Source organism: Macrotis lagotis, chromosome 2 (assembly GCF_037893015.1).
Source record: "Macrotis lagotis isolate mMagLag1 chromosome 2, bilby.v1.9.chrom.fasta, whole genome shotgun sequence".
Classification (NCBI taxonomy): Eukaryota; Metazoa; Chordata; class Mammalia; order Peramelemorphia; family Peramelidae; genus Macrotis; species Macrotis lagotis.
The window spans coordinates 178,057,823-178,077,728 of NC_133659.1; the positions used below are offsets into that span (position 1 = coordinate 178,057,823).

A 19,906-nucleotide genomic window follows, 5' to 3' on the forward strand; every position below is an offset into this window, starting at 1 on the left:
GAAATCCTTCAATGCAAAAGAACTGTTTTCTTTGTTCCTGTTCAGAGAAAAATCCCTAGAAATCAATTCTAACTGGTATGCTGGCAGCCACAATCAGTAGTGTCAAGATCAAGGAGATACAATTACTATAAGTGTAGGACAAAATAGTAGACATGAATTTGAAATTAATTTGGAACCGATATCAATGACTTCTGCCCATATGTTGCTCAATTTACCCATCCCTCCAAAAGACAACCCAAATGTAGAATATTAAAGGTTCTCTATAACACGCAGCAAGACTGGAAATGAGAATTATTAAACCTCTTTCAAAAACCAGTCCATTTTGATCTCCACAATTGATGTCTGTCTCAAAGGAGGATCAAGCCACCAGGAACCTAGACTAGATCAAGTAATGTGGGCAAAAAAGGCTGGTCAAAAGTTCCCCACAGCTTGGCACTCTATCAGTCTTGTTAGTTCAAGGGGAATGAGGCAAGATTGATCCAAGCTCTCAGACACAAGTTAACAGATGCTTGTGCATACCTCAATCAGTGTGCCCTAGAAAGACCCTCACTTTATACTGTGTTGAAACAAAGACAGCTTTTTAGGTTACAGTGAATTTTAACAACCAGCTCAAAAGTTTGTACTGAAAGTGAAAAGTAGCTTATTAAGAGGATTATATCCTTATGATCAGAAGGCCCCCTACTCCTTCAAAGGTCACTAAAACTTGGGTGAGAGACCTAATTTTAATCATTACCCTCCCATGTTCAACCTCATGGGCACAATTCAGAGACATAAGAAAAAAGGTTCCTTAGAAAGGTTTGAATAGCAAGAAAAGTTAAGAAAAAATTAAAGAAAACAAGGGCAATCTGACATCTTACTGCATGAATATTAATCTGGTCATTCAAAGAACCTGGGTAAACATAGGCTTCTCCTCCTTTCTCACCCCTGCTATTGAATTCCTACACTACAGTTTAGAAGAACACAGACTTGGGGATTGGAAGAAACCTGAAGAGAATCTCCTACCAATTCTTTTGTGCCTGGTTGCAAAAATTAGTTCTTCCTCCCAAGAACATTAGATTTGGAAACAGAAGATTTGGTTTTGAATCTTGGCTCCTAGCTGTGTGATTGTGGAAAAGCTGCCTAAATTCTCTGCTTCTCAGTTTCCTTATCTGGAAAATGGGGATGATAATTCTTTCTCTTACCTACCTCACAGGGTGGCAAGGAAAGTCCTTTATAAATCATAAATTACTTACAGATATGTGAAATATTATTATTATTATTATGACCTGTTTGACAACCTTCATGATCAGAAGATAATTGCTTACCACCTCCTTTTCATGTTGCTCCTTTTCTTCTTGCTCAGATTTTAACAGGTAAGTCATCATATTAATATTATTTGCATTTCAATTTCCCTATCAGTTCTCTTTTGAATAATCTTGATGACTTATTTTAAAATCTTTTTATCCTCAATACCTCCTAACCCCCTGTTCTCTCTCTTCATTGTTTATATAGCAGGGTAAGTGATGTGATGAATACAAAGAAATATAACACTCAGTTGCTGCTCTTAATAAGTTTACAATTTGAGAGCTGAGATCACGAGATCATAGATTTAGGGCTGGAAGATACTATAAAGGCTACCTGGTTTGGTCCTTTAATTTTACACAGAAGGAAATCTGAACCCAAAACCTTGAATTTCAAAGTTAGATTCATGAAGAGATAAAAATGTTAGACAATAAATCTAGTATCTCAATGACATGTGATTTTCTTTTATGGGAACTACTGTCAGTAAAGCACAGGTCCAACCTATCAATATTTTAATAGCTAAGTCTTGATGAATTTCCTGAGGATCAAAAAGGAATGAATAACTTGCCCTTGGTCACACACTGATACTCATCAACCCAGGTCTTTTGGACACCAACTCAAACATTTTGTATACTATGCTACACTGTACCATGAGTGGTATAGAAAATAAATGGTTTTAGAGGTAAAGGGAAGCAAACATCATTTCATAACACTCTTCAGCTTTGTTTCTGAATTGTGTATGGTTTTCTAGTACAATTTATTCTCTTTTCTGACTATATTTGATAAGCTGGAGCACTTTCAGAAAAGGATTGTCAGGATGATATTTATAATAATAATAATAATAATAATAATAGTGGGGATAGGAATGGACCTATATTTCAACTGATGAAATGAACTCCTGGATAAGGAAAAATCTCTTCATCAATACACAATCATCTTCTTTGTAACTTATAAATTTAGAAACTTAAGTTTTTAATTTATAAATATATATACATTTAGAAAGTTGCTTAGAGCAAAGTTTTCAAGCTCAGGCCTGAACACAATTGTGCTGACTAGTCCTAACATAAATTCACTACCTAATCTCAACTTGAGCCCTCAATGTGGCAAAGGAATGTTTTTATTCCTCTCTGATTCTCTATTGCCCATGCTATGGTGAATATTTCAAACCTCTTTTCTGAATCTTCCTGTATCATCCCTTTCTACTGATTTTTCCCCCCCTGAAAATATAGCCTCTAACTCTACTGAGAAAATAGAGTTAATTCACCATGAATTCCCTATTTCAGTTCCCCTATTTATTAAATCTAGGTGGTGCAGTGGAAAGAATGCTGGGCCTAGAATCAGAAAGACTTGAGTTCAGACCTTTCTAGTTGTGTAATCCTAGGCAAGTCATTCCACCCTGTTTGCCTCAGTTTCCTCATCTGTGAAATGAGCTGGAGATGGAAATGGCAAGCCACTCCAGTATTTTTACCAAGAAAATCCTAAATGAGGTCACAAAGAGTCTCACAACTGAAATAACTGAACAACAAAAACTTATCAAAATCCTTTGACATCTCCAATCCTCTCCCCCTTTAATTCAGTCTTAATACAGAAAGGGCCTTTTTCTTCAACAAGTTCAACCCCTCTACATGCATTCTTAATCACATCCATTTTATCAAACTGTCTCAGAAATCACTACCTCCTCCCTGCAATCTTCAATTTTAACCTACTGATTCCTTCCCCACTGATTACAAGAATGCTCAGGTTTCTCTTTCACTTGATGCCATCCATCCCTCTCCTTCCCATAACTATCATCCCTATAACTGTACTCCTTTTCTCAGCCAAATGCTTAGAAAAACCTGCCTACGATCATTGCTCCCACTTCCTTTCTTCACAGTCATTTATCAACCCTTTGCAATCTGATTTCAGATCTCACCACTCAAACTCAAATAGCTCCCTCCATAGGAGCCAATGAGCTCTCCTATAACAAATTTCAAGACTTTTTATCAATTCTCATCATTTTTGACTGTTCTGCAGTCTTTTAACACTACTGGCCCATTCTTTCCTTAATGAAGAATTTTTAGAATCCAAATTCAACAGAAAATCATTCCTAATATCACATGATACCTGTAAGAGTTCCATATCTTCCTGATTTTCAGATCCAGGTGTATTCTCCACCAGTATAGCTGACATTACTTTCACATTCATTTTCACCATATCCACTTCACTGTGCAATTTTCCAATCTATTGAAAGAAATAAGTTAGTAAGAGTGATGCCTAGAGAGCATTTTGTCATAGTTTCCCACTCTTTAGAGATATGTGCTCTTGTATGAACTGCTTTTAGATGAATTGATGCAAAATGAAGTGCCAGCAAAACAATAAACACAAAGACTGTGACAATGTTAATGAAAAGAAAAAAAACAAAAAATGGAATTCTAGGTCATCATAAAAGCCAAGCTGGCCCCAGAAAATGGTAGAAAATGCAGCTCCCTTTTTTGCAGAGATGGGGAGCTTTGGGTAGAGAATGCTGATTATACTTTAAGATTCGGAAATGCTTTTTTTCTCTTTCTTTTCTATTCTTTGCTACAAAAGACATTTGCTGGGGAGAAAAGAACAAAGGAATATATTTAGAAATGAAGGTAAAAACAAAAGATCAATAAAATTTAAAAAACAAAACAGATGGCCAGTCACATTTTCCAGAAATAACATAACACATTATATACTCATATAAAATCTGTCCTCCTCTTCTCTTCTCTCTCTCTCTCTCTCTCTCTCTCTCTCTCTCTCTCTCTCTGTTCAAACTTTCCCAAAAAATCTTGGTGCAGTTTAAGATTTAAAATCTTAAAACCATACCAAGAATTTTGGTACACACTTGAATGTGCATATATACATATATATATACATATATAAACACACATACACACTTATATACAAAATATTTATAGTATACATCTAATTTTTGACCATATGCATGCCACATCTAATCTTCTCTGTTATAACCCACACCTATGACACTTGGCTGTGAGTTTTCACTTCATCTTTCCCTGGTTTTGAGTAGTCCACTCAGATTTCTGTTTCTAACAATAACATATCTTTCCCCCTGCTTTTCCAATTTTAGCTAAATGTATTTGTCTTACCTATTGGAATATAGCTCCTTGAGGACAGAGTATTTTGATTACTTATTTTGGCCTCTCTAATGCTTGGCACAATTCTTGGAAAGTAGCAAGTGCTTAATAAATTCTATTTCCCTTGTTATCCAGAGCCATTTCCAAATGCTTCCTTGGCCACTATCATTTACGAATCTCTCTTCCTTTTGAAGTATATTCAGTCCATTTTGTGATTCAATCAAGATTCTGGTAGTTGGGAACTACTGACATCCAGGACACTTTCTTTCCATCCTTAGTTTGTTTTGCCATCTTTCCTTCTCAACTTCAGTCCTCAAATAACAATCTCTCAGTTCCTTAGAGGTAGTCTTACCATAACTCACAAGTTTTGTGTTCCACTTCCATGTTGATAATCTCTAAAATTCTTTTTTCCATCATACTACCTCTAACCCAGTTCTTTATGATGATCTCTAATTCTTCTATCCTTTCAGTTTTTTCCCAAGTTATCACCCTGCAAAAGCTTTCATTTCTTCCCCATGGTATATCAGTTCAATTCTGCTCTAGTTCTCTCCCTTACTTCCTTATCCTAATGCTGATCTCAACCTGTCATAATCTTGGATTATGTCTACAACATATTGCTATCACTCACTCCTAATCTCATGAGGCTTATCAGAACTGGAGAAAAATCATAAAACTAAGCTAACTGGGTCCACTATAAACTTGTTACATAATCTCAACTGGGCCCTCAATGCAGCAAAACAACTTTTTGAACTTCCCTATTTGATTCATTAGATTACTAAACTACTGTAACTTTTTCAAACTTCGTGACTCCTCAAATTTTCATAATCCTCCTTTCCTTATCAACTGAGAATCTAGAGTCAAATTTCACTAAAAAAAAAGATGTCATTTCTAAGAGCTCTTTCTTTTCCCACTATTCAGATGCCTTCCCCATTATCTTCTCCTTTATCCCTGTCTCACATTCTGAGGAGGTCCCTCTCCTTGCCAAGACAAACCCCTCTTTATGCACAAGTGATTCCACTCCGTTTGTCTTTCCCAATACTGCCCCCTCTTATCAACCCTAGTTTCTCACTAATTTTCCATCTCTCTTTGTTCTACAGGTTGATTCCCTGCTATCTGCAAACATACCTATGTCTCCTCCATCTTTTTAAAAAACCCTCAGTTGATCTCTCCATTCTTGCTAGCTAGCATTACATATCTCACTTTCCTTTCATTGCTAAATTTCTTGAGAAAGCTTTCTACAACAGATGCCTTTATTTCCCTTTCTTTCACTCTCTTAATTCTTTGTAGTCTGTCTTCGAATTTCACTATTCTGTAACTTTCTCTCTAAAGTAGCCAGTCATTTCTTAATTGCCAAATCTAATGCCCCTTCCTTGATCTTCATCGTCTTGACCTCTCTGCAGCCTCTGACACTGTTGATAACCTATTTTGCCTCTATACTCTCTTCTCTCTAGGTTTTATTGACCCCAGCTCCCTCCTGGTTCTCCTCCTATTTGTCTGACCACTCATTTTCAATCTACTTTTCCAGATATTGATCTTGGTCTCTTCTGTTAGTGATGGGTGTCCCTTGTGATTCTGTCTTCTCTTTTCCTTCTATATTATTTCACTAGATAATATCATCAGACCCTATGGATTCAATTATTATCTCTACATAGATGATTCTCATATTTATCTATCTTCCTTTAAGCTTTCTCTTAATATCTAGTCATATCTCCATCTAACTCCTGGAAATCTTTAATTACATCTATGTCCCATAGACATCTTGAAATCAAAACATCTATTGTCTAAATTTCAAAATGTCTAGAAGTGATTTATTATAATTTATTTCTCCAAGATTTTCTCCTCTTCCTGACTTGAATATTACTGTCAAGGGGTACACCATCTCCCAGTCACCCAGGCTGGTAACCTGGGTGCATCATTCTCATTCTCTTACCCCCATTAGTCAATGTGTTGTCAAGTCCTATCAATTATATATTTGTGTCACCTCTCATAAATGCTCCCTCCTTTCCTGACATTGTCACCACCTTAGGGACAGTTTCTTATAACCCTATATCTCAATTGTAATTTTCTGGTTGATCTCCCTGATCTCCACTTCTTCTCCACTCATCCACTCTTGTCCATCCTTCACTCATCTGTCAAATCAATTTTACTAAAGCAGAGGTCTAAATACAATTTTATAAACTCAAATGGCTTCTTATTAACTCCAGGATCCCATATAACCCACCCCATTCTTATCTTTCTAGTTTATATTATATGCTTCATTCCCATTCACATAATCTACTCATGCAGTACCATTGTGGCTGTTCTTAGAACAAGATCTCCCCATCTTCCAAACGTGTCTATTCATTGGCTGTCCCTCATGTCTGGAATGCTCTCCCCTGCTTATCTCTACTTCCTGGCTTCCTTCAATTCTCAGTTAAAATTCCACCTTCTTCCAAGAAGGTTTTCCCAATCCCTAATCCCAATATTTTTCCTCTGAAGTTGCCTCCAAATTATCCTGTATGTAGCTGGTTTGTATATAGTTATTTGCATGTGTCTTTCCTCTTGTGAATTTTCTGAGAGCTGGGATTGTTTTTACCCCCATTGTTTGAATCAAAGATTAGCAGAATGAATGACACATAGTAAGTGCTATATTAATAAAGGCTTTTGATTTTTTTCACTCATTCATTCATTCACTCACTCATTCAGCACAGACCTGTTGTGAAAATAAAAAGGCCATTGGATTTATAATCAGAAGAATTGCATTCAAATCCCTACCAATAGCTATGGGATCATATTCAAGTCAGTTAAGCTCCTGAGCTATAATTTTCTCCTCTGTGAAATTAGAAGGGATTCTGAGTGGGAGGTGTTGATGTGGAATCTCCTAAGAGGTTCTTTCAATAGCTAAGTGGTATAGTAGATAGAGCACTAGCCCTGGAGTCAGGAGGACATGAGTTCAAATATGACTTCAGACACTAAATCATTGCTGTGTGACCTTGGGCAAATCATTTAATTCCATTGCCTTAAATAGATAAAATTTAAAAAGATAACATGGGGTCTGTGAATTTATTTCCTTTGGCAGTATTTTTATAATTATAATTCAAAATAATTGATTTCCTTTACAACCTATGTATTTTGTTTTATGCATTTAAAAATATTATTCTGAGAAAGGGTCCACAAGCTTTACCAGACTATCAAAGGGATCCATGCCACCAAAAAAAGGTTAAGAACCCCTAAATTAGGTCAATTTCTGGTCTGGATCTATGGCATAATAAAGTTCCCCAACAGGTAATGTCTAGAAATGCAGAAAAAAACAGAGGCTCACCTGAAATAATATACCAATTAGATTTTTCCCCTAGTATGCAGTGTCTGGAACATATTAGGTATCTCATATTCCCTGAAAATATGAGACAAGCTCACATAACTACAGCTCTGAAATGTTGGCTTTAGAGAATAGAAAAGTTAGTCTTCAGGATTGCAATTCTAGAAACAAATTTTACAGCTGTTGCTTTATTCCCAGTATAACATTAATAAATGTGGAAAAGAAGGGAGGAAGAAGGATTTGATTTGGGAAAAGGGGGAAGTTTAGGATATATCAAACTATTACATTAACAACTGCAGGCAATGTGAGAAGAAAAAAAAGTAGAGATTTCTAAAAGCCAAGTTTCATACCTGAAAAGACCTTCATTTTCCTTGGCCTAGCCAAGTTAATAATTAATTGGGTTGACTAAGTAAGCAGCATTCATAACTTGTGTATAGCTTGTCCATTTCTGCCCCAGGAGTCCAGAAGGAATGTGGATACAGAGCATACCAGAAAATTTTTTCAGTCACAGCCTGTGGTTATCCCAGACTCTCTTACTATCCACTAACCTGGTGCTTCAGAACTTGGGAGTATTTAATGATGATTTTTCTGCAAAAAAAGAATCTTTTCATATACTCACTTGCCATCTCCCTTTGTCTCTCTCTACTCATAACAATTTATAGGTTTTTCTAGGGGGAGAGAAAAACACAGAACTTTTTCTCCAAGAAATTCATTTCCTTTACATCTTTTTCAGATCTTTAGAGCTATTATGAAAACTAAAAGGGTAACTGGTTGACTCAATGGGTAGAACACTGGGCCTAGAGTCAGGAAGACTCATCTTCCTGAGCTCAAATCTGATTGCAGATACTTACTAGCTGTGTGACCCTGGACATGTCACTTGATCCTGTTTACTTGGTTCCCATCTGTAAAATGAACTGTGAAAGGAAATGGCAAACTACTATAGTACCAAAAGAATCTTAAATGGGGGGTTTTAGACACTACTTAAAACACCTGAATAATAAATAAAAGATAAAAAATTTTGGCTTTCTTTTCTTGGAAATTTATATTTTTAAGGAAAGGAAGAGAATGCTCTGAAATGCTTTGAAGGCAAGGGATGGTCCCAATGATTCAGTATCCACTTCTTGACTCAGGATGCTAGAAAGGTGGGGAACAATGGGTGAAGAATGTTGCATATGCACAAGCTGTAGTCTTTTGGTGTGACTTAACAATTTGTTATTGTTACAATGGAAGGTTCTTTTGGAGGGGTGTGTGTGTGTGTGTGTGTGTGTGTGTGTGTGGCAGGAATAAGGGTCAGTGTTGAAGGGTATGAATGATGGCATCATATGCAGAAAATGCAGTGTCTGTCACATACAATGTGACAGTTAATAAATATTAACTGAATTGAAAAAATAGAAAGGACTAGGCATCAAAAAGTTTTTAAATGTCTACTTAACTTAAAATTATTATTTTTTAATGAGAGACAGCATGACCTTTGAAGTTAAGAAGACTTAGATTCTAGTCTTACCTCTAATACAGACTAAATATGTGATCTTTGGAAAGTCTCAACTTTTCAGTGATCTATGCACTTTTCTCAGATTATCAATCAATCAATCAATATCTTTATATATGTATATGTGTGCACACGTGTGTGTGTATGTGTATGTGTATGTGTATGTGTATGTGTATGTGTATGGATAGAGAAAAACTGCTTTTACCTGTTCAGGAACCAGTAAAATAGTTGGGGGCTTGAGAGCAGTTGCGGATGAACTTATTGATGGAGATGGAACACATGGGGGTGGCTTAGTTATGCTCGGAGACAAGGCCTATTAAAACACAATCCATAGATTTTGCTCATTTGGAGTAAGCCAAACCACTGTATCCCAGCTTTCCCACCTAACTCTACAATAATCTTGAACTTCCTCCTCTTCCATGGAAGTCATTCTCTGATCTCTTTCTCAACCCCAAATGCCCCCATGCCCTCATTCCCATTTTCTTCTAGGAATAATTAAGGTAAAAAAGAATATCAAGGATAACTTTGATAGTCTGTACGAAGAGGCTACCTGAAAACTGTATTTCTATGAGGAAAGGGGCATTTCCACCTTTCAACCAAGTTCCACGTCTACCTTTATGTCCAAGGCCATATCTATGGCCAAAACCCCAGAATCTTAGTTCTTTTTTTATTTTCCAAACAGTAGCATCACCTCCTACTTTCTGCCTGACCTCCCTTCTTGAGTTACAGCAGAACTTTAAGTAATAAGACTCCCAAAAAGTAAGATATAATTGCCATAGCAGCTTGGTATAGTGGATAGAGTATTAGACAGTCAAGAAGACTGCAAATTCTCTCTCAGACACTAGCGGGGTGATCCTGGACAAGTCCCTTAACTTCTCTGGCTCTCAGTTTCCTCATCCATAAAATGCAGTATATAGCATATACCCCCACAGGAATGTCATAGGATCAAATAAGATAAATTTGATTATATTTCATCTGTAGCAAGCCTTAAAGCCTTATACAAATATTATTTATTATTATTTTTAAAGATTTATGAAAACCCCCAAATTGCTATAAAATACTATTAAAATTAAATTCAGCAAAAAAAGGAGTATCTTTTTTATATACTCATAAATATATCATATCCAATCAAAATGACATAACCTAATTATTTCAGCTCTTTGACATAGAAACCAGGCAGACCTGGATGATTCTGTGTCCACTATTCATTCTAGGGATTTTCTTTCTTTTTTTTTTTTTTTGGTTTTGTTTTTTAGGTTTTTTGCAAGGCAAATGGGGTTAAGTGGCTTGCCCAAGGCCACACAGTTAGGTAATTATTAAGTGTCTGAGACCGGATTTGAACCCAGGTATTCCTGACTCTAAGGCCGGTGCTTTATCCACTATACCACCTAGCTGCCCCATTCTAGGGATTTTCTAAAGCATCCCTTCATCATATAGTGAGGCAGTCAGGTGGCACAGTCGATATTACACAGAGCCTAGAGGTAGGGAGGCCTGAGTTCACATGTGACCTCAGACATCTACTAACTGTATGACTAGGCAAGTTCCTTAACCTCTGTTTGCTTCAATTTCCTTATCTGTAAAATGGAGATGACACAGCACTTAACTCACAGGATGTTGTGAGATCAAATAAGATAATTATTAACGTGTAATGTTAATGTTAACTTCCATTCAACATCTGCAAACATTTTAAAAATATCTTCCTGTTTTTAATCAATATAAACTTAATACAAAGTGGCAAAAGTGAATTGATGCCTGGTGGCAAGGCTACTTACCCTTTGTCTCTGTTTCAATCTGGCACACAGTAAGTATTATATAATGCCAGTTGCTATTATTTCTATTATTGTTGTTTAGAAAAATAAACAAAAAACACCTCACTATTTAATAATTATTAAAAATGAGTTAGGTGGCACAATGGATAGTTCAGCAGTATTAGAGTCAGGAAGACCTGAGTTCTAATCTTGTTTCAGATACTTGTGATTCATTTGACCCTGGACAAGTCATTTAACCTCTTTTAGTCTATTTTTTTCATTTGAAAAATGGAAAATGGGTAGTTTGTACCTCACAGAGGAGCAAGTGATATAACACAGATCAAGCATTTTTGCAAACTTTAAAGGGCTAAAAAGAGTAGCTATTATTCATCAAAATTAAGGATTTCTTCAAAGTTTGTGGATCTAACAATCAATTCATATATTAAAGAAATGTTATGTTCTCTATTTCTCTTAGGAAATTTTTGCTGTGTGGGATTTTGGGTCAAACATTTCCATTCATGGATCTTGTATTTCTTAAATGAGGGGAAAAAGGGGCGGAATCAGATGATGTCTGAGATCATTTTGACTTTGAGGATTTCTTAATAGCTGCCTAAAACTAATAAAATGGTATTTCCTTTAAAACATTCTCTGATTCGTTTTGTTTTTTCTACATTAGAGCGATTCCCATTTCTCACTCAGTGCCTGTAATAGTTCTTCTATCTTATTCTACTTCTATTTTTACCCTCAACAAAAACTGATCCTATGCTCCCAAACATTCAAATGGCTGAGGTAGTGCCTCCATCAAATAGCAACTCTTATCTTTTCATAGTTTCTATGAAAGAAGCTGAGAATTAAAAATTAATTTAAATCTGAAAACATTCTTACCTGGAACACACATTCAGAGTAAAATACACTGGCTTCTACCCAATATTTATAATTATCTTAAGAAGAAGGGCCTTCTTGTCATTCATTAGAATTAGCTCTTACTATAAAGTAGCGAAGGGGAATAGTTGGCTAGTAGTGAGGTTACCTACCAATTGTCTTTCTGTTTCAATCTCCATCTCTGAAGAGGGAAACTGGACTCCTTTTTTTAGCAGCTCTAGGTATAATTCCTTTACTTCACTCACATCCACACCTCCAGGAAAACCATGTGACCATGTCTGTGTTAAAGAAGAAAGCCACAAACCTTTAAGAAAAATCATTGAATAGTTTAGAAATATGAGACCTACTAGAAAATCAAAAGTTATCTGAGACCTCTCCAATTCCATTCCAACACTTATTTTGGATTTACTATGCAAAAGGTACACAATACATATTGTTATAAATACATTTAAATTGGTCCAAGTATGGTTCTAATATAGGTCGGATGGTAACATACATCCTCAATCCTAAATAATCTGGCATAAGAATTCCTGAAGAATACATACTATTGTTCAATAAGAGTCAAGAAAGGTGATTAGGAAAGAGACTAAACTTTGTACTCAGTTTCCTCCTTTGTAAAAATGGGATCATATATATCAGATCTAGCTCACTGATTTATCATGAAGCTCAAAGGAGCTTATGTTAATCTTAAATCAAGTACTAGTTAAATATTAGCCATTATTATTATTAGTTTTATTCTAGTCTTGTTTTTGCCATTCCCTTTATTAGGGTGAAGAGGAACTATTCAAGATTTTCCAGTAGAAGAACAATGTGTACAAACAGGTGTTTGCAGGAGATTAATTTGGCAAAGGAGAAGCAGCATGGAGGAGAAAACAAAATCATGACCTTGGACTCAGTGACCTTGAAGAAATCACTTAAATTCTCTGAGTCTCTGCTTCTCTATTTAAAGAAAAAGCTCTCTTAACCTCACATAGATATTATGTGAAATGAGATAAGACAAAAGAGGAAACTATTTTGAGCTCTTGAGAAAGTTGAGGATATTTTGGGGTATTTATTGACTGAGTGCTTTTTATTTTAGTTTTTTTAACATAAGAAATAAAAGTTATAACAAGGTTTTCACTCAAACCTCAGCTCTGCAAAAGGATCACTAAACCAACCTGTGGTTGTACAAGAATGTTTGCATGTTTGTAAACAATTCACAGGTTATCATTTTTAGAGATACAGCACAGACTTACCATGATGAAGCTTAAGATCTTATTCTGTATGTCTAAAGGCAAGTTGTATCTGGGACTCAGGAGCTTAACTAGATCTTTAATGAAGTCCCTCTTCACAATCAGGGCCTGGAAACTTGGGCCACAGTTCTGCATGCACATGTCAATAAGCTATATTAAAGAGAAAAACATGAAAAATCACATCTATTTATTATCACTCCCTCAGGAACTGATGAGTCACAGAACACATATCAGTATAGCCAATAGATGTCTGAAGCCCTTATTACATACAAAAACATTATGATAGATATCAAAATTCATAAATTTAAGCCAAAATACAGTTCCTATCCTTAAGTGCTTATAAACTTTATAAAGCTTATAAACTTAAGTGCTAAAGTTAAATAAATGGGGCATAGACATAAACAATGATACAAGATAGCATTCACAAGTGACAAATTAGTAGTACAAGCAATAGGAATGAGAGGAATTGAGAGAAGGGAGTGGTTGCTAGGAATGGGAAGTCCAGGAAGGCTTCATAGCAGAGGATATATGTAAGGTAGCCCTTGGTGGAAAAGTAAAATCAAATAGGCATAGAGGAATGAGCACATTCTAGATGAGATGGCACCAGCAAAGTTAAGGCGTTTAAAAAGAGTATGATATTTTCAGGGATCATATAGGACATTTGGCTAACATGGAAGATTTATATAATATACTACTAAGCCATGAGACCCTGGAGGGATTTGAATATCAGTACAATATTTTGGGAAGGGCCCTAGAAGAGGAGTCAAGAGTCCTGAATTCTAATTCTGAGTGTGATATTGATTTGCTGTGTGACTTCTGGACAATCCCCTTATCTTCTCTGGACTTGTTTCCTCATATATACAATGATAGCATTGAACAAAATAGCCTCTAGAGTTTCTTCCAATACTGATGTTTTGTGGTTCAAAGAATTTATTCCATAAGCAATGGGAAGCCACTGAAGATTTTTGAGTAGGAGAGTGATGAATGTAAAATAACTCTGGGGGCGGGGGGGGGGGGAGGGAGAATTAATCTGACCTAGAGAAAAATAGCATGGTATAACAGAATGATGACATTGGAGTCAGAAAGATCTGTGTTCTGTCCTTTCCCTGATGAGGGGTCAAGTCAATTATCCTCTAAGTGCCCCTAGGCATTTCTCCAAGATTATTCATTTATAGCCTAGGTATGGCACTGGATCTTCTTCTGGGTTAGTTGACTCATGCTGGCAGGTCAGGGGTATCCAGAGAGGCATGTCACAAGACAACAAATCACTACTCTTTTAAGATCAATGGAATAACCCTGGCATGGGAGAGAGGTGTTATTATTTTTCTGAGTTTCTACTGGTATGCTTCCCTTTTCCACAGAATCAATTACTCTTATACTTAAAACATTTCTAGAAGGCAAAAAGTAAAAACAAGGCTTCATAGTCTGGATGTAAATCCAGGACATGCTCTCTCACCAATGCACATATTGTTTTTTTTTTTTAAGAGGGAGTATACATTTAGTGAAACTAACAGAGAGAGAAAGAGAGAAAGGGCAGATAAATGGGGAAAACCATCTACTCAGTGCAATTCCCAATGCTGGACTATAGGCACTAATGTCTTTGGTCTCCTAAGGAAAAATTCACAATGCATAAAGTCACTTTTCTGTTTGCTGCTTCCTTACTTCTCCTTAAAATTATTATCCTGGAAAAAGTGACACTTCTGTTCTATTCCTGAAGAAGCAATGATATTCTCTTTAACCTCTTGACCACACTTAACAGGTCATTGAAAAAGTGTTATAATATTGTACTGACAAGCAATAAACAAATCAGATAATAGTCAGGATCCTCATAACCACACAGTCAAGCTCCTCACATAGAGGATTCTGCTTTGTGAAATCAGCTCCAAACCTCTTTCTCCAGCAGACTGGCTTTCCCTTCTGTTTTTCCATTTCAAACAGAAAGTACAGTAGATGGCTCTAAAAGGTTTCCTTTCTTTTGAATTTTAGAAGGCCTCAGAAAGCAACAAACTCAATACAGCAGCAGAATTCAGCTCTCCCTCAATGAAGTTCCAGAAGCTTCTCTAGTCTTTCAGTAAAACCATACCTCTCTTTCAAGTTGCTGACATAGCAGACAAAAGATCATTTATCCCAGCTGGATAAAAATTTATCTCTTCTATAGCTAGGTTCTTATAATTCTTCTTGGGTTAAGATTGTTCTTTTACTTTCCTCCTCTTTCTTTCAATCTCATCTTAATAGCTTTCTTTCCTGATACCTCCTGAACAACCCCTAATGCCTGAAATGGGAGACTCCTGGTGGTTAGTGGATCACCTTCACTTTCTGAGATGACTCAAGAAATACATCTTGCTGTCAAGTCTGGACCCATACTAACCCACAGTCCTCAGTTATTTGATTTACAACATTGCCAATTATAAACTTCAAAACCCTAAAAATAGTCACAAGCAAATGAGCTGATGGACTTATACTGTTAAGGCTATCATTATCTCAGTCACTGGGCTTCAGACTAATCTGTGTTCAATATTTTATCAGAGAAATTTTGTTTTCTTCACAAGTTGATTTTTATCAGTTTTCCTTATATAAATGTTTTTTCCTGCCCCTTTCAGCAATCAAATTGTCATAAAAGAAAAGAATAGGCAGTACTTTACGAATTCATTTGTTCAATGCCTTTGTTAAGAAGTCATTAGTGGATAGAGCACCTGCCTTGGAGTCAGGAGGACCTGTCTGACCTCAGACACTTAATAACTACCATTTGTGTGGCCTTGGACAAGTCACTTAACCCAATTGCCTTGCAAAAAACTGAAAAAGAAAAAAAAAGCTTCAATCTACAGTCAGACCCTATCAATTTTTTCCTCTGGAAGTTATTCAGTTGTACAATATTGCTGTTATGTGTACATTATTCTGACTCTGCTCACTTCACTCAACATCAATTCATGTATATTCAGGTTTTTTTGAAGCATCCTATTTGTTCATTTCTTATAGTACAATAGTATTTCAACACAACCATAAATCATAACTTGATCAGTCATTCTCTAATTAATGGACATTCACTAGATCTCCAATTCTTTGCCACCACAAATACAGCTACTAAAAATCTTTTTTGTACATAGTGGTCCTTTTCCTTTTTCTTTCCTTTTCTCTCTCTCTCTCTCTCTCTCTCTCTCTCTCCCTCCCTCTCTCATCCTGCCACCTTGTTCTTTCTTTCTTTTCTTTTCATCTCTGTGATAGTCAACTTTTGACTAGTTGAGTCAAAAGATATGTATGGTTTTTGCTTTCTAGAATGGGTTGGATCTGTGCACAACTCTACCAACAATGCTTTGGTATCCTAATTTTCCCATATCCCTTCCAATATTTATCACTTTCCTTTTCTTTCTTATTAGCTAATCTGATAGTTATGAGGTGGTACCTCAAAGTTATTTTAATTTTATTTCTTTAACCAATAGTGATTTAGAGCATTTTTAAATATAACTTAGCTTTGATTTCTTCAACTAAAAACTGCCTGTTCATATTCTTTGACCATTTATCAATTGGGGAATGACTTGTATTCTTATAAATTTTACTCAATTTACTTGCTCTAAAAATTTTTTCACAGTTATGATTACTATGTAATGTTTCTCTACCCTGTTTTCCCATTCTCTCTCCTTTTACTGTGTTCTTCCTCAAAAGTGTTCTGTTTCTGACTCCCCACCTCCTTAATCCATCCTACTGTCTATCAGTTACCTCTCAACCCCCTGTCTCTTTCTTCTCCTATTTCCCTGAATGCTAAGATAAATTTCTATACCCAACTGAATGTTATTCTCTCTTAGAGCTAATTCTTATGAGTAAGGTTCAAGTGTTGTTCATTACCCCCCATCTTCCCCTATACTGTATAAGCTCTTTCACATCTTTTATGTGAGATAATTTATCCCATTCACTACATACCTCTTTCTCACCTTTTATTTTTTGATTTCACACCTGATCCTCTGTCTATAAATATTCCATCTAACTGCCCAAATAATGTTAAAATGTTTAGAAGTCACAAATATCATCTTCCCATGTAAGAATATAAACAGTTTAACCTTAATGAATTCCTTATTCTGTTTACTTTTTTATGCTTCTCTAGAGTCTTGTTTTTGAAAGTCTAATTTTCTACTCAGCTGTTATTTTCATCAGGAATGTTTTAAAGACCTCCGTTTCATTGAATATCCCTCACCTCCCCAACCCCTCTTCCTCCCACTACCACTCCCCCCCCACCCAGGGGGAAGGATTAGGATTATACTCATTTTGATAGGTGGATGATTCTTTGCTGTAATCTTAACTCCTTCTCCTTCTGTAATACCACATTTCAAGTCTTCTGATCCTTTAGGTGGAAGCTACTGATATTTGGATTTTTTCTGGCTACTTGAAATATTTTCTTCTTAACCTAGGAGTTCTGGAATCTGGTTATAATATTCCTGGGAATTTTCATTTTGGGATCTCTTTCAGGAGGTGAGCAGTAGATTCTTTAAATTTCTGTTTTATCCTCTGGTTTTCTATATAATGACTTGAACTATAATGGCTTTATCATGGCTTTATCAATTTATTATCTCTCTTAGACCTAGCTTCCAGGTCAGTTATTTTTTCCAGTGAGAGGGTTCACATTTTCTTCTATTTTTTCATCCTTTTAATTTTGTTTTGTTTTTTGATGTCTCATGAAATCATTAGCTTTCACTTGTTCAGTTTAATTTTTTAGGAATTATTTTAGCTTTTGTACCTCTTTTTCCATTTAATCAATTCTTTTTTTTTTTAATGAATCCTTCTCTTCATTGAATTTATATACATCTTCCATTTGGTCAATTCCACTTTTTAAATAGTTCTTTTTTTTCATTGAATTTTTGTCTTTTTTTTACCATTTGGCCTATTCTGGGGAGGTTTTTTTTTTGGTGTTATTTTTTTCAGTATTTTATATTTATATTTACATTTCCTTTATCAATCTGTTGGCTCTTTTTCCCATAAATTTCTTGCATCACTCTCATTTCTTTTCTCAATTTTTCCTGTACTTCTCTAATTTGATTTTAAAAATCTTGTTTGAGCTCTTCTAGAACCTAAAACCAATTCACATTTTTCTTTGAGTCTTTGGATGTAGCTGTTTTGATTTTATTGTCTTCTTCTAAATCTGTGTTTTGATCTGTCACCATGATAACTTTCTATGATTTGCTCACTTTCCAGGCTATTTCTAGACTTTTAACTTTATGTTAAACTTGTCCTGAACTTCAGGTTTTTCATGTTACTGTTTTCATAGCTAGATCTAAGGGTTTGCAAGTTTTCAGTTTTTCTACAGCTCTACAAAGCACTCCAGGTCTGTGCTCTGAGCAACTACAAGCACTCCTCCTCTCTAAAACTGACCAAGTTTCCTGCTCCTGAAAATATTCTCCCTTGATTTAGGACTGTAGTCAGAGCCACTTATAGGTAATGCAATAGAGTCCTACGCCCAGTATCAGCAAAGGATATTCTGTAATTTCCCACTTACTGTCTCTGGACTGAGAAACAGCCATAGAGCCACTAATTCAATCATCCCCAAGCCTTGATACTTATTTGTTAGGCAGACCCTGAGCTGGTGTGACCTGTGCTAGACTGTTCCACTTTTACCCAGGTGAGAAAGGCCTTTCCTCCTGACCTAAGTTGTCATAGGTTGAAAAATTGCTTCTAACTTTCTAGAATTCTTTTTGAGGTGTTTTTATAAAGATATTTGGAGGGGAATTTGGGAGAGTTCAGGCAAGTCCCTACCTTTACTCTGCCACCTTGGCTTTGCCCTTTATCTCCCCCCCCACTACTGAGTTTTTATTTTTAAATGGGAACCTCTAAATTTTCTTGAAAGGGCAGTAGCATGACTAGACCTGTGGTTAACACTATCACTGGAAACTAACTATGCAGAGGGTGGATGGAAGAGAAAAACATTTGAATATAAGGAGATTAAATTGAAGTCATTGCAATTATCAAAGAGAGAGGTAATGAAGTGCCAAAGTAAGGAGGGGGTACCTGAGTGGAGAGACAGGGGTGGATACAAAATATTATAGAATCAATGAACTTCATAATGGACTGGGTATTAGAGATGGGCAAAGGAAAGTGAAAAGCTGAGGATGAACCCAAGATTTTGAATTAGATGACTTGAAAGGATGCAGTACCCTCAACAAAAAGAAGAATGTTAAAGAGAGGAAAGATTAGATAAGGTATATTATACAAAGTGTGTCATGGACACATTTGTATGAGATGCAACCGAGTCATTTAGTTGGAAATATCCAATGGCAGCTGGTCATAAGGAACTGAAGTTCAGAAGAAAAATGAGGGGCTGAATATACCAAAATGAGCATAATCTTCATATATATGAGAGTTGAATAAGATGTACTGAGATAATTAAGAGTGGGAATACACGTATGCCTAACAGAGTTGATGGTTACTCTCATGCAAAGAGGACAGCATAGGGGTAATAATCTAGCAAAGGAGACTAAGAAGGGTCAGAAGACGAAAGAAAGAGCAATGTCATGAAAATATAGTGAAGTTATTGTGCCTCCTATGAGAGATTAATCAATATTGGCCAGTGCTACAGAAAGATCAAAAAGGATGAGGACTGAGAAAACCATTGTATTAAGCAGTTACGAGATCATTGGTAACCTAGGAGTAAGCAATTTCCATCAACTGATGATGCTGGCAGTCAGTTAATAAGGAGCTAAAAAGTAAGTGGAAGGAAGAAAGTAGAGGCAAAGAGTATATACAATTTTTTTTTCTAGAAGTGTGGTTATGAAAAGGAGGAGCTGCATAAGACAGCACCTTCTAGGAATTGAGTGATTTTTTTTCTTAAAGAATAGGTCACATCTTTTTTTATGAGGAGATTGAAAATTAACAGCAAAGAGATGACTAATGGG

The 19,906-nt window shown here is 35.9% G+C and overlaps 1 protein-coding gene across 4 annotated transcripts in view; it reads right to left on the reverse strand.

The window, feature by feature from the left end:
* TOM1L1 (target of myb1 like 1 membrane trafficking protein) overlaps window positions 1–19,906 on the reverse strand; it is a 71,956-nt gene that overhangs the window by 34,438 nt on the left and 17,612 nt on the right. For all 4 annotated transcript variants that reach the window (XM_074223683.1, XM_074223684.1, XM_074223682.1 and 1 more), the window contains exons 4-7: window positions 13,035–13,181; window positions 11,952–12,077; window positions 9,375–9,482; window positions 3,385–3,501 (exon numbers count right to left, since the gene is read on the reverse strand). In XM_074223683.1, coding sequence (XP_074079784.1) covers window positions 3,385–3,501; window positions 9,375–9,482; window positions 11,952–12,077; window positions 13,035–13,181 — 498 coding nt within the window. The remainder of the gene's footprint in view (window positions 1–3,384; window positions 3,502–9,374; window positions 9,483–11,951; window positions 12,078–13,034; window positions 13,182–19,906) is intronic.